Raw genomic sequence first — 14314 nt, 5'->3', positions numbered from 1 at the left:
GTGAGCTTGTAGATTGGCTATTTTCAAATGGCTGAAATATCTGTAGGCCTGAAGTGGTTAATTGTATGTTTTGTAATAATGATCAAAATCTACAAAGTAACTAGTATCTAAAGTTTTCAAATAATTGTAGTGGAGTAAAAGTGCAATATTTGCCTCTGAGATTTTGTGGACAGAAGTAAAAGAAGCACTAGTAATTGGAAATACTCCAGAAAAGTAAAACAAAATACTTCAACATTGTACTTAAGTACAGTACTTGCTAGCATTCTCAGCCTAACATATGATGGCATCTCTCTGTTCTTTCACCTTGTTCTTATCCATCCATCTATCTGATATCTTCAACAGTATTTTGGAATACGTTGAGATAAGGATAGGCACTAATAAGCTTTAAGCTTCTGCCTATGCATTTTCGATCACAAAAAAAAAGAAAAAGTAAACTGTTTTTGTGTAATGTCTCCCTCTCTGAAAGATCAAAATAAACTATTCATTCATTCATTCACCTTGTTCTCATCCATTCATATCGCTGGTCTAGACCAGGCTAACATATGATGGCATCTATCTGTTCTCTTTCACCTTGTTCTTATCCATTCATATCACTGGTCTAGACCAGGGGTGGGCAATGTTGTCGATGGAGAGGGCCACTATATTTCATTCCAGAGGGGCCACATTGAATATTACTGTCAAAAATAGACGATCTACACATTCGTCGATCAGCTATTTTTGCTATAATATAGCAAAAATAGCTGAAAATATCAAAAGATTGAGGATTTCAATTCAAATATTATTTGAATTGAAATCCTCAATCTTTTGATATTTTGGAATTGGAATCCTGAATAGAAACATTTTTATTTAATTTCAAATGCATACAAATACATTTGGACATCAAAAAAGACAATAACATTGTAATACTTGTAATTAGCTATCATTATTCATATTCAGTGATGGTGGGGCCCGCCAGTTGCCCATGCATGGTCTAGAGTCTAGACTTTATATTGTCTGTCACCAGAATCTGTGTAAATCCAGCTCCCATCCTGTCTAGTGAGATGTGGCTAAATAGAGCAGAAATTATTTCTCTCACCGCTGGGCCCCCAGACGGTGAGCCAGTGGAAATAAAAGATTTAAGTGCGTCTGAGGCTGTACTAGTGTGCTACATCCTGTCTCAGGCAAGCATGTTTAGTGTGTGCTCGCTCGTGTGTTTATACGAGCACACATACATTTCTCTGTCGTAAACAACCTATACTTTCGACTCCTTTTCAGAAGACACAAATTCACCGAGGGCTATTAAGTCACGTTACACTGTGTTACGTCTCGATAATTTTACGATGATAATGATTTGCAATTAACCAATGATGCCTAAAGCTCAAATGAGTCCAAGAAACTCTAATGAATGGAAAACACAGTAAAATGCAAACAGTAGCCTTATTTCACATTTTTATCCCATGATTTTGGAACCCATTTCTTTCCCACCCAGTGTCAATTATCTAATCATGTAATCCTGGGCACTACACTCCCTCTGCCAACCTGGGGAGAGCAACGGACTGTCCTCATGCTTCCTTCCATGCATGAGGAGTAGACTCCAAGCTGATTCTTTTTACCCCGGGTGGCCAGGGGGAGGCAGTTTTAGAGACCAAGATTTCCTATGCACTTGTGCAAATGGCAAATAAAGTCTATTCTATTCTATATTCTAATCCAGTGGTTTTCAACCAGTGGTCCGGGGACCACCAGTGGTCCTTGAAGGTGTTCCAGGTGGTCCCCAGCTAAATGATGGAGAGTTGGTAACCAAATGGACCTTTATAGATCTTTAACTCTTGAGTGTAAAGGCTAAATGTCATCAAATGGTGGTCCGTGGCTCAGACAATTGCCCCATAAATAATGGTCCTCTCTCTCTCTCTTTCTTTTCAGTTCTGTCCGTCCGAGCCGGCTCCGCCCCCATCCAGTTCACCAAAGAGCCCAAGTCCCAGGATGCATTGCACGGGCGCAGTGCCATGCTCCGCTGCGAGGTCAGCGACCCCGCCGACATCCACTACGGCTGGCTGCACAACGGCCAGCCGCTGGAGAACACGGAGCGCCGCTTCCAGGAGGGCAGCAACCTCAAGTTCACGGCCGTCGACCGCAAGATGGACGCCGGCAACTTTGAGTGCGTGGCCCGCGACCCTGTCGCGGGGGAGGAGCTCCGCTCGACCAACGCGTCCTTCAACATCAAGTGTGAGTGTCGCCACACACACACACACACACCAGTGTTGATTGATTTTCACCAGCAAATTTAGATTTTAGTTTAGTCGTAGTCTTGGGAATAAAACGTCACTTAGTTTTTGTCATATGTTCGTCATCTGAAATAGTGTTAATTAGTGTTAGTCTAGTTTTAGACTAAATCTACAGTTGGTTTTTGCAATACATTTTTGCCGGCCTTGATGGCGTTGTAATGGCATATTTTACACTTGGTTGCATGCTGAAAATAGCAGATCTACAAGCACACTCAACGCATTGCGTGCTTGTAGATCGCAACACCCCAAGCGCAACCAAGCATGAAATGATCTCTAGCCCTCCCTAACATTTTGTTTAGTTTTTATCTTGTTGACGAAATTGTCAGTGTACTGTACATATATAGTCATAGTCGCCACGGTTTAGTTTTTATTTTGTTTTCATGTAGTTCTCGTCAGCGGAAAAATAGGTAGTCGGTGAACATTTCTCGTCATAGTTTGAGTTGCTGGCCCCCCACCACCCCTACCCCACCCCTCTCCCCACTGCCCCCACCACCCCTACCCCACCCCTCTCCCCACTGCCCCCCACCACCCCTACCCCACCCCTCTCCCCACTGTACCCCACCACCCCCCTACCCCACCCCTCTCCCCACTGTGCCCCACCACCCCTACCCCACCCCTCTCCCCACTGTACCCCACCACCCCTCTCCCCACTGTACCCCTGCCCCCCTCCTAACCCACCCCTCTCCCTGCTGTGTCCTCCTCGGCCAAGAACATTGTGAATGTGTACTCTGCCCTTATGGGATTCTATAGTTATAATTGCTGGCCCCTCCTGGGGGCTTTCAGAATTTTGCGAAAACAATGGTCCCGACGATCCGATTTCTGGACGGAAAGAGGGAGAAAACAAAAGTCGCGGTATAGAGTGTCGTTGCGAGCATGGAGGAATGTTTGTGTGTACGCTCGCTCTTCGTGGCTTCCTCTTCCTCCCCCACCTGTAAAGAAGAAACTGGATACGTGTGTGTGTGTGTGTGTGTGTGTGTGTGTGTGTGTGTGTGTGCCACCGTGCATGTGTGTTTCTCTTGTATCGTTCTTCTTTTCTCCGTTTGTGTAACACTCTCCTCCTTTCCCCCGCGTCACCTCAAAAAAGGGCTTTTGTGTGTAAATTACTGAGTAGTCTGAAATTCCCCTTCCAGCCATGTAATTATTTAGGTTCTAGATTAACACTGACCCTATTTCGCTCTGACATCGTATTCACGATGGGTTAGCTACCCCGCCCCCCCTTCTGACTTGACCACACCCACCCCACTTTCCCCCCAACACGTAATGCATGGATTAAAGTTGCTTTATATGCATTAGTGACAATTGGATATTAAAAGTTCTTAAGTTGTCACTTTACTGTCATCTGGAGACCCTTCTGGAGAGTAGACCCACCCCCAAATTCTCTCTCTGTCTCTCTCTCCCTCTCTCTCTCTCTCCCCCTCTCTCTCTCTCATAGCAAGCAGTTGCGCTGATTTCCATAGTCGACAACAATAATGCATATTACTATGTGCGGCTAGTGGCTACATTGTACAGCCAATCTGAGAAGCCATCAGCAAATAAAGGAAAAACAGCGCCCTAGTCGACACTCTGTCTCGACTAATGTACAGCAAATCTACATCAGGCACTGAACACGGCCATGCTCTCCTACGGAGGGGCGCCTAGCAGCTGAGCTGACTTAGAACTTATGCAGAGTCAGACCAGGGGAAGTTGGGGAACCCAACTGTTTCATTAAAACCCTTGACTGTGTGTTGACGCGATGCGTTATTGCGACTGCATTCAAAGTTGTAACGCTTGCTTGTTCTCACCAAATAATTAACCTGGGGTCAGCTAATTCATCCTCTAGTTTTCATATCCATTTGAAATGTAATGGCAGAAAACGTGCATTTTATAAAATATCTCCACTTTCCCACCAAGATTAAGACAGATTTCATTCTCTACACTTCCTCCATACAGTGAGCGTGCACGTTATGGGGCAAACATCAAACAGGTGCTTTGATGTTGGCGCAGGCAATTAATGGCTGATAGACATATTTTTATTATAATGAAATAAATATAGGCCTATATATGTTTCATAATTTCTTTCTCAAAATCAAACGATTGCCACAGACAAGGACAAGTCTTGCCACGGACACGTTTGTCCGTGTACGGACGTGTTTGTAACCCCTGATCATTTTAAGATGAAAGAGTATTTGAACTGATCAAACTAGCAATAGAAATGTCATAAAAGCAAGCTCAAATCTTTGATTTCTTCAGCTGGTTCGCCTAAAACTGATTTATTCCTTGCCGTTAAGGCATAGTAGTCACCCCCCCCCCCGCCCCAGGTTATGCCTCAACTTAATCACTCAGCATTAAATTAAATTTATTTTGCTTTGTGTCTCAAGAAGACAAGAACCAAAGTGGGGGTTTGTTTGTGCCACTAGCAAACCTGGAAGGTCTTATCCCTGACCATGTACCTCCCTTTCTCTCTCTCTTACACACACACACACACACACACACACACACACACACACACACACACACACACCTTCACCATCTCGACCTTTGTCTGACTGGGATGTTCTTTTCTACCCCCGTGCTGACAGTTTGGACTTGTTTTAAGGGCTGATTACATGAACAGACCGTGTCCGGAGCTCCTGGTACTAAACCAAAAGGAGAGCAGGAGCGTGTGCGCGCGCGCGCACACACACACACACACACACACACACACACACACACACACACACACACACATGCACAAAGCCAAGAGGAGCAGAGAAAGGGCTGAAGTTCACTAAGGGTTGACTCCTAGCCTTGGACTGGTGGTGTTGAAAGTGCGAGCCAGTCAGACCGAGCCACAGAAGAAAAATCAGACCCGTCTTAAGTGAGTGGTACTGTACTGTGCTGTGCTGTACTGTACTGTACAAGCTCTCCTCCCTGGCCTCTGTGTCTGTATGTTAGGCTGCACAACAGTGACACTTGGTGGTGACAATATGCTATTTCCGTGCTCGGACACGGACAAAATTGTGAAAACGTGCGGAAATCTTTGAATATATATTCTTTCATAGCAAACGTTTAATTTTAACTCATATCTTTGCTTCTGTGGGGTTGCTGGAACAACAATATTTTCAGAAAAAAATATTTAATGCATCAATAAACGTAATGACACGGATATAAAAAAAGAACAAGATAAACCAGTTTTGATGAGTTGCCATGACGACGGAGAACAAACTGTATTCACTGCCAGGTCATTAAGATTCCCATCCAGAACAAGGTGTGTGTGTGTGTGTGTGTGTGTGTGTGTGTGTGTGTGTGTGTGTGTGTGTGTGTGTGTGTGTGTGTGTGTGTGTGTGTGTGTGTGTGTGTGTGTGTGTGTGTGTGTGTGTGTGTGTGTGTGTGTGTGTGTGTGTGTGTGTGTGTGTGTGTGTGTGTGTGTGTGTGTGTGTGTGATTGTTTTTTTTATTGGATGGAAGATCGTGTTAAACATCAGGGAATCTTGGTGTTCTTGCTGAAAGTCATTCAGTGACAGCAAATTAATAGAACAGCAATAGGCCATTAGCAGCATACCGAAGGCTTTGTGTGTGTGTTTATTAGGGTGCTGAATGATGACTGTTGCAGTGTGTTTATGAGCTTGCGGTATAGGCTAACAGACAGGAAGTGAGACATGATGGGTCAAACATGGGATTGTAATGCTTTCTATGTTTCATTAACAATGAATCAAGGCGGATTGGCTGTGGCATTGTAATAGTCCTTGACCATGCATCCTTATCATTAAATGTGTAGCCTCGATACCCAGGCTTTCATTTTCGTCAAAGAAAAAGAAAATAGATTTGCTCTAAAAAGATCACACCCGTGTGAAGTGAGGGGCGCTCATCTCATGAACAACTGCATTTATGTGATTGGTTAGCTTATTTGCTCGTCTACATATGACATACATTTTACCCTTCATTGTCAATGGCATTTAATGTTTGTGTTGCCACAGATTTACATCATATTTGACATGTGGGGACAAAAGCTGTATATAGGAGGGTCTAGCTCCCCAAAAAAAAGAAAAGAAAAAAGAATATATATATATATATATAATATATATATATATCAGATCCTTGGGGGGTCCTTGACATGAAAAGGTTTGAGCACCACTGACATAGAAACATTCAGAAACCTGTCATGATTTAGAAGACATTGGTAAAAACTGGTCTCAGGTTTTATAATGGGTTCATAATACCGCTGGCTGAAACCTAGGTGCATGTGCACACATGAGCCCACTAGCCCACTAGCCCAGGCTACTGACGTCCTAACAATAACTGGGTATCAGTCGGATAACAGAACAGTTCCTGGAACATGGTCAGGGAGCATGGCTCCTTCAGTCTGACCTCAGATAGGAAAACCACTTAACGGCAGCTTTTGTATCAAGAAGCTATTATGCCATTATCTCGCCATAAAAGCAAGAGAGGAATTTACAGCAATGCTGCAGCACACACACACACACACACACACACACACACAAGCGCATAGTCATACCATACCGTACGCAAACATATACACTAATCTAACGGTATGATAATATGATTATGGCCGGGTGCCATAAATCATCCATTATCACTCCTCTCTGTCCGCGTGGATCCCACACAATTTGTCTCTTCCCGTCATATTTTGCGAGTCATCTCCGCATCACCGCACGCCTCCGATCTGGTCGGCCCCCGTGTTGTGACAGATGTATAGTCGTATTTCCCCAACACGCGTTTAACGGCCGATAAAGCCGCACACGGCCTTTGCCTTTGGCAACCCAATTGGCATTAATTTTGACTGTGCGTGCGGTCATGTGTGTGCTACTTTGCGTGTGTAGTGGAGGGAGGGACAGGGAGTTTGGTGGAGGGGGGGGGGGGGGGGTGGGAGGGTTTACTGTACTTTGTACTGTACTACTAGACAGGCCGTAGTCCAACCCCCCCACCCGACTCCAATCAGAAAATCCCACCACTCTTTTGTGAAGCGGTTTTAGCCGGGTGCAGATGGGCTGATGCGAGGGAGAGAGTTTATCTGTGGGAGGGGTGGTCTAAATCCAGGCAGTTGAGAATAGTCATTTTGAGTAATTATCCCCTTATGTTTCCTAATGGAGGTTGTAGTCACACAAGACCCCCTCCTTACCTCTACCCCCCGCCCCCCCCCCCCCCCCCCCCCCCGCCTCACAATCTATTGTCCTAGCTGCCTGGTCACTCGGTGGGTCGCCCAGAGTAAGAGCGTGCGTCCTGCTGTCGAGGAGGCGTCGGGATCTCCTATTGTCAGCACGCTTGTTGGTCCTGGATCAACACGCCATCTCTGCTCCCTCAGTTAACGAGATGCTGGCAGGCAGGCTTCGTGACACATGCACGTGCGCGCATGCACACACACACACACACACACACACCCCCACACACACACACACACACACACACACACACACACACACACACACAGATAAAGTAAATAGAGACACAGATGGAGAGAGACACAGATGGAGAGATCCGCGCGCATTCATATTCAATATTCTATTCCGCGCAACCCCTGACACATTTCTCAAAAAAAAAGACAACAACCCACACCAACGCGGATCACATTTTAATGAGCTACCGTTAGTCTAGCATGGTGAGCGCCTCGCGTTTCCCCCGGTCTGCCTCCGTCGATGAAAAGGCTCATATATAGACAGTGGTGGTTTTACTTGAGTAAAAGTATCAATACTGCAGTAGATATACTCCGTCACAAGTAAAAGTACAAAAGCATTGGTATCAAAATGTACGTAAAGCAGTGGTTCCCAATGTGGGGTCCGGGGACCCCCAGGGGTCCTTGAGAGAGTTCCAGGGGGTCTCCAGCTAAATGATAGTTTGTAACCAAAATGGACCCTTATAATTAACATTCATATTGCAATATAAATTGAGGGTCCCAGAGATATAAATGACATTAAATGGGGGTCCGTAGACTAATGTCAAACTATGGGGGTCCTTGAAATGAATCACTGCTAGAGCAGTTAAGATCTTCTCTTATGGGGGTCCCTGGCATATCTTTTCAAATTGGGGGTCCGGCTAATTAGTGTCAATTTGGGGGTCCTTAGAACAAACAAACTTTTCTTTCTTTCTTTGTCCAATTTGGGGGTCCTTGACGTGAAAAAGTTTGGAAACCACTGACATAAAGTACCAAAGGTTTTCAATTGTATAAAAATCTTTTGAAAATAGCATATTTACAAGCTCGCAATGCGCCACATCGCGATGCATAGTGGTTACTGTATGTTTTGTAATAATAATCACGTAAATGTAGTGGAGTAAAAGTACAATATTTGCCTCTGAGATGTAGTGGAGTAGAAGTAAAAGTATTGACAATTGGACATATTCAAATAAAGTACAAATACCTCAAAAGTGTACTTTACAGTACTTAAGCAAATGTACTTAGTTACTTTACACCACTGTGCATAGTGCATATAGGTCACCTCTTGCAATGTGATGTAAAGAGCATTCATTTCCTGGGTTGGGCTGCTGGGCATCCAAAATGCATCCGCCCTCACCACAGGAACCCAAGTGTTCAGCGAAAAGTAAGCAGAGATTTGGTGAAGGGAGGGGGAGGGGGGGTGCCTAGCATAGACCCCTGGGGTACTCCGGTCAATGGAGTATATAGGGTTTAAGTGCTTAATGACCTAGACTCCCATCTGTACGTCAGCCAGTCTGTGCAAACAATGTTCTCTCCTGCTGGTGCAGACAGACACATCTCACTGTCTTTCTCTCGCGCACACACACACACACGCACGCACGCACGCACGCACGCACTTTCTCTCACAGACATCCTATCTCTCTCTGCCCTTCCGGGTCCATTACTGAAGCCCTATTTCATACTTAGTTTATACAATGGTCTCACGCAGCGAGAATGATTGATATACAAGCTCACAATGGGTTGTGATGTGAGCTTGTAGATCTGCTATTTTTGTAAAATGTAGACAAAAAAAAAAAAACTTTTGCTTGTAATAGCAAAATAGGAATGTCAGTCCCACCACGGGCACCCCCATGGACCCCCAGAAGAGAAGATGTACAAGCTTGCAGAGCGGCACGAAGTGACCTGCTTGTATTTGTGCTATTTTTGAATAGCCAACCCAAACATCTAACTCATTAGTCCGACACCCAACCCTAAACCTAACCTCACAGGGAGCCACGGGTTAGTTTTAACCTGCCACGCATGTCGGGAGCCACGGGTTAGTTTTACTCTGCCGTGGGTTAGTTTTAACCTGCCACGCATGTCAGGAGCCACGGGCTAGTTGTAACCTGGCTACGGGCTAGTTGTAACCTGGCCACGGGTTAGTTGTAACTGCCTGTCGGGAGCCACGGTGTTGTGCCTGTCAGACTGTTGTATGTCTAACCAACGTACGCACCCCGCTTTAATGGGTTAACTTGGCACTCAAGGAGAATTTCTGCTGTGGTACATATTACATACAGCATGCTGTATGTAATATGTATACTGTAGCCTCACTCACAAAGGAGAACTGGGTGTCTCTGAGCCGGTCTGCCCCTGTCAGTCAAGAGAGCATGAAATCTGACACCTCCTCAGCACTATGGACGGTGGTTCCCGTTCCACTGGTCCACACCATGCAGGACGTGTGAGTTCACCCCCACTACCACCACCCTATGTTTTTTTTTCTCTTTCTTTCTTTCGCCTGGTGCCACTCCCCCCGTATGGTGCCGTCAATCACCCCAAATCCCTCTTCTCCCCCTACGGACCACCAGCTATCCTTTCTGTCTCCATCTCAGAAACCCAACACCACCGTGGCACCAAATCAGCTCAGTGAGCGGAACAAAGACTGCAGCAGACACTCATGCATTGCATACACTGACACACAAACGCACACCCACGCACGCATGCACACACTCGCACAGACAGACCTCCTTTTGGCACATTGAGAATAACTGGCCCGCACCGCTGCCATGGTATTATCCTCTCAATGAATCTGTTATCAAGTCAGTGTTGATAGGATGTCCTGTTCTGCCTCCCAACATAATAATTACTTGTTCCTAATTATGGCTTTGGGTCCCAGGTTTGCCCCTGTGCTGCTGTAACACTTGAGTCACACATTCATTCTACAGGGATTATAGGAAAGTATACTATACGCCACTAATGGCTTGCATAATGTGATTTTTGCCAGTCTGAGAACGAGGAAATGTATTTGTCACCGTCACGAAATGCAGGTGAGTCAGGCGGCAACTTGTCACAATGGTGGGTGCGTGTCCGAGTGTCCCTAAACATCGTAATGACCACATGGGCACTGGTCCAACCATACCACATGGGCACTGGTCCAACTTCTCCGTCGCCACGACTGATTTTAGTCATTTGGATTCCATAGAAGCCAAAGTGTCTTCTGGGAAAGTGTGCTGCGCACCGAAAATAGCAGATATACAAACTGATCTGTGGGCTTGTAGATTGGCTATTTCATTAGTTATTTTAAGATGAAAGAGTATTTGAAGTGATCAAACTAGCAATAAAGTACAAGTTTAGAAACGTCAAGCGTGAATGGTCTCAGAAATGTCATGATTTCTTCAGCTCGTCGGCCCTTAAACATCATCATTACATGTTCAGGGTGAGACGGCCCCATCCCGCCATGCGCTCTCTCTCTCTCTCTCTCTCTCCCCTTCTCTTCCTAAGTGACTCACGGTTTCCTTTCCTCTTAAAGCAGCTACCCCTCATTCCTTCCTCCGTCTCAGCAGAGCACTAATAACAGCTCTCTGTGTGACTGAGCCCCGGGTCACTGCACTTCTAATGGTGTCGCTCCTCCACACCAACCCCCCCAACCTCCTCCTCCTCCTGCCCCTCACTAAGGCTCTGTCTGGAGCAGCTGCCTGCAGCTGGCAAACACACTGACACACACACACACCTAATCAGCATAGTCTGCTGTTCCACCTGATGCGCAGGCACACACACACACACACACAACACTAGACACACACCTAATCAGCATAGTCTGCTGTTCCACCTGATGCGCAGGCACACACACACACACACACACACACACAACACTAGACACACACCTAATCAGCATAGTCTGCTGTTCCACCTGATGCACACACACACACACACACACACACACACACACACACACACACACACACACACACACACACACACACACACAACACTAGACACACACCTAGTCAGCATAGTCTGCTGTTCCACCTGATGCGCATGCACACACACACACACACACACACACACACACACACACACACACACACACACACACACACACACACAGACACTAGTTGTAGAGCATCTCTGTTAGGAGCTGGCTAATGAGGGTTCCTGCTCTCTCTCTCTCTCTCTCTATATATATATATATATATATATATATATATATATATATATGTGTGTGTGTGTATATATATGTTTAGATTGAAGGAGGCCCCCGTTTCTGTAGTAACCGTGTCTCCCATGATCCCTCAGGGTGCCCCATATTATTGCTGTAGGTGCTGCTGTAAATGCATTGTGACAGGTCTTTTTCTAGCGCCCCCTCTGACCTTACAGTGGTGATGCGCCCTTCCCCCTTGTGTGTGTGTGTGTGTGTGTGTGTGTGTGTGTGTGTGTGTGTGTGTGTGTGTGTGTGTGTGTGTCTCCTTCACCTATTGTCTCTGGTGAATCTCCCTCCATGAATATTTCATAGACAACACACACACACACACACACAACTCCACTGTTCGTCCATAGGAACAGAATTCGTCATGAGGGGTGCTCTTATCCTCTCAACACAGACCTCAGGTGTTTTACACACACAATCCTCATCCGATCCGTGCCCCAATCCACACAACGCAAGCAAGTACTATACACATTACACACCCCACTCACGGCACAGAAAGCATGCATGCCCTGTTGCCCCCCCACCCTATACTCATATCATTATGTACACACACACACAGACAGTCATGCATATGACTGATAACCTCTATCATTATATAGATGACAATTATCCTACATCCTCGTTCTGAGTAAGCATAGCTGTTTACTCAACACAACACAGCAGATGGTTGAGGTTCCCTAGCAACTGCAAGATGTCTCATAGCAAGGCCACTTTGAAATTGCCCCAAAGGAATGAATGAAGTTGTAACGTGTCTTACCTGATCCAGGGCTCGAAATAGCGACCATTTTGGTCGCAAATGCGCCTGAATTGCGACCTAAAAATATATTTGGGAGCACCAGTGCCACTACAAATAATGCCTGGCTACAACGATCGATTGTAGAAAAACGGGCGCTCTGAGCCGCTCTCTGACATCCACTGCACTGCTCCTGTCTGCTAGCTGCACTAGCACTTGATGCTAACAAACCAACGTGTGGAGTGTGTAGTTAACTACTCTTTGACACAACGGTACGGGACAACGTTGAGCGCTGCATCGCTCACATTCCAGAGCGCCTCGGCTCGCAACTTCACCATGTGTCAAGAAAGTACATTATTTCAAGCGTTCAGATTCAGAAAAGACCGGAGCCTCTAGCTCCGGAGGCGGACCGGCTCAGCTGTGTGTGTGTGCATGCGTGTGTGCGCGCACAGCCACACACGCATGCAAGAGAGAGAGGGAATTAGAGAGAGAGGAAGGGAGAGAGAATAGCAGACTTGTAAGTGTTTCTACATAGCAGCAGTATTGATACTTTTACTTAAGTAAAACATTAGAGTAATTTATCCACCACTGATTAGAAGTGAGTAGGCATAGCCAGGGGCGCAATAGCCACAGGGACGCAGGGGACGAATCCCCTGCCAGCCTCACATTGGTCCCCCCCAGATGAGTTAGGGGGTCCCCCCTGGCTGGGGCCGCTATTAACGCCGCTATTAACTGTCAAGACCAGGTAAGGCGCTGCAGGTTTTTCGGCGGCGCCGCTTCGCTATATGTCCCCCCCTAGCGTTCGGTCCGTGTTGCGCCGCTGGGCATAGCTATAAATATAATGTTTTACATCGAAATTATTTTATATTAGAAATTCTAATGTATGATCTAAATAGGCTATGAAGGTGAAAAACACAAAACAAAGAATAAGAAAACAGGTGATGTGACTGGCCGGAATCAGTGTAGACTAGAGGGTCCTCATCTGGAGATGTTTGATGCCTCTGTCTCTATGAAGAGATGGATGGATGAGGGACAGACACTACACTACATAAATTCTGGCATGCATTTTTATACTTTGGTCATTTCATGTTATTTGTAAACCACACATTATATTATTGTTTTTATTAATGTAAAAAATCGATTACATATTGGTGCTCCTTAGATTTTGGTGGGTGCTCCTAATTTTTTTCTGGTGCTCCTTCATTTTGAAATTGGTAGCACAAGCGCTACCAAGTAAAAAAGTTAATTTCGAGCCCTGCTGATCGCTTGGTTGATAATATATCATTGGTGTAATGTGGTAATCAAGCGTTAGTTACAAAATCGTGGGATAACAATTATATTTAAAAAAATAACCGAATTGAATTGACACCTGTGACCCTAACTAAACTATGGAGTTGTCGGTTAAGATACTTCTGGTGCATGGTTGCTGTTTTGAGAAGCTGAAAGGACATGATGATCATGGTTCAAGAGTACCTGTACATCAGTGGTTCCCAAACTTTTTCATGTCAAGGACCCCCAAATTGACACTAACCTCCCCATTTGAAAATGTATGCCAAGGACCAAGGACAAGAGAAAATTGTTACGACTCTAGCAGTGATTCTTAACCAGTTTAATTTCAAGGACCCCCAGTTTGACATGCATTAGTCTACGGACCCCCCATTTAATGGCATTTCTATCTCTGAGACCCCAATATATATTGTGACCCCAGTATATAGTGTAAAGTTAATTTAACTCTGAGTTGGTTCCCCAGCTAAATGATAGTTTGGACCCTGTCTCAAGGGCCCCTGGGGTGGGGGTCCCTGGAGTCCTGGACCCCACTTTGGGAACACAATGTGAGGGTGTACACTGTATCCTACAGTGAGATGGCAAGAAACCACCACAGTGGAGCTTTTAAGCAAGGCAGTGAATCAAAACCCCAAACTGCTCCAGGGGTGTCACACTACAGTGCCAGCACAAAACAAAACAAAATATAAACTTTGGATAATTATGAATAATGCCATTAACTTAGAA

At 45.5% G+C, this 14314-nt stretch overlaps 2 protein-coding genes across 2 annotated transcripts in view; both read left to right on the top strand.

The window, feature by feature from the left end:
* fbln7 (fibulin 7) overlaps nucleotides 1–14314 on the top strand; it is a 249864-nt gene that overhangs the window by 134584 nt on the left and 100966 nt on the right. The window lies entirely within an intron of this gene.
* The window catches only part of ptk7b (protein tyrosine kinase 7b), a 120923-nt gene that overhangs the window by 56348 nt on the left and 50261 nt on the right, over nucleotides 1–14314 (top strand). Inside the window, exon 2 of the mRNA XM_083775386.1 lies at nucleotides 1900–2202. Within this exon, the coding sequence (XP_083631512.1) occupies nucleotides 1900–2202 (303 nt within the window). The remainder of the gene's footprint in view (nucleotides 1–1899; nucleotides 2203–14314) is intronic.

This window comes from Protomyctophum parallelum (genome assembly GCF_964188405.1).
Source record: "Protomyctophum parallelum genome assembly, chromosome: 10".
NCBI lineage: Eukaryota > Metazoa > Chordata > Actinopteri > Myctophiformes > Myctophidae > Protomyctophum > Protomyctophum parallelum.
Note: the sequence above shows the minus strand (reverse complement) of the source record. Positions and strands in the feature narration are given on the sequence as shown.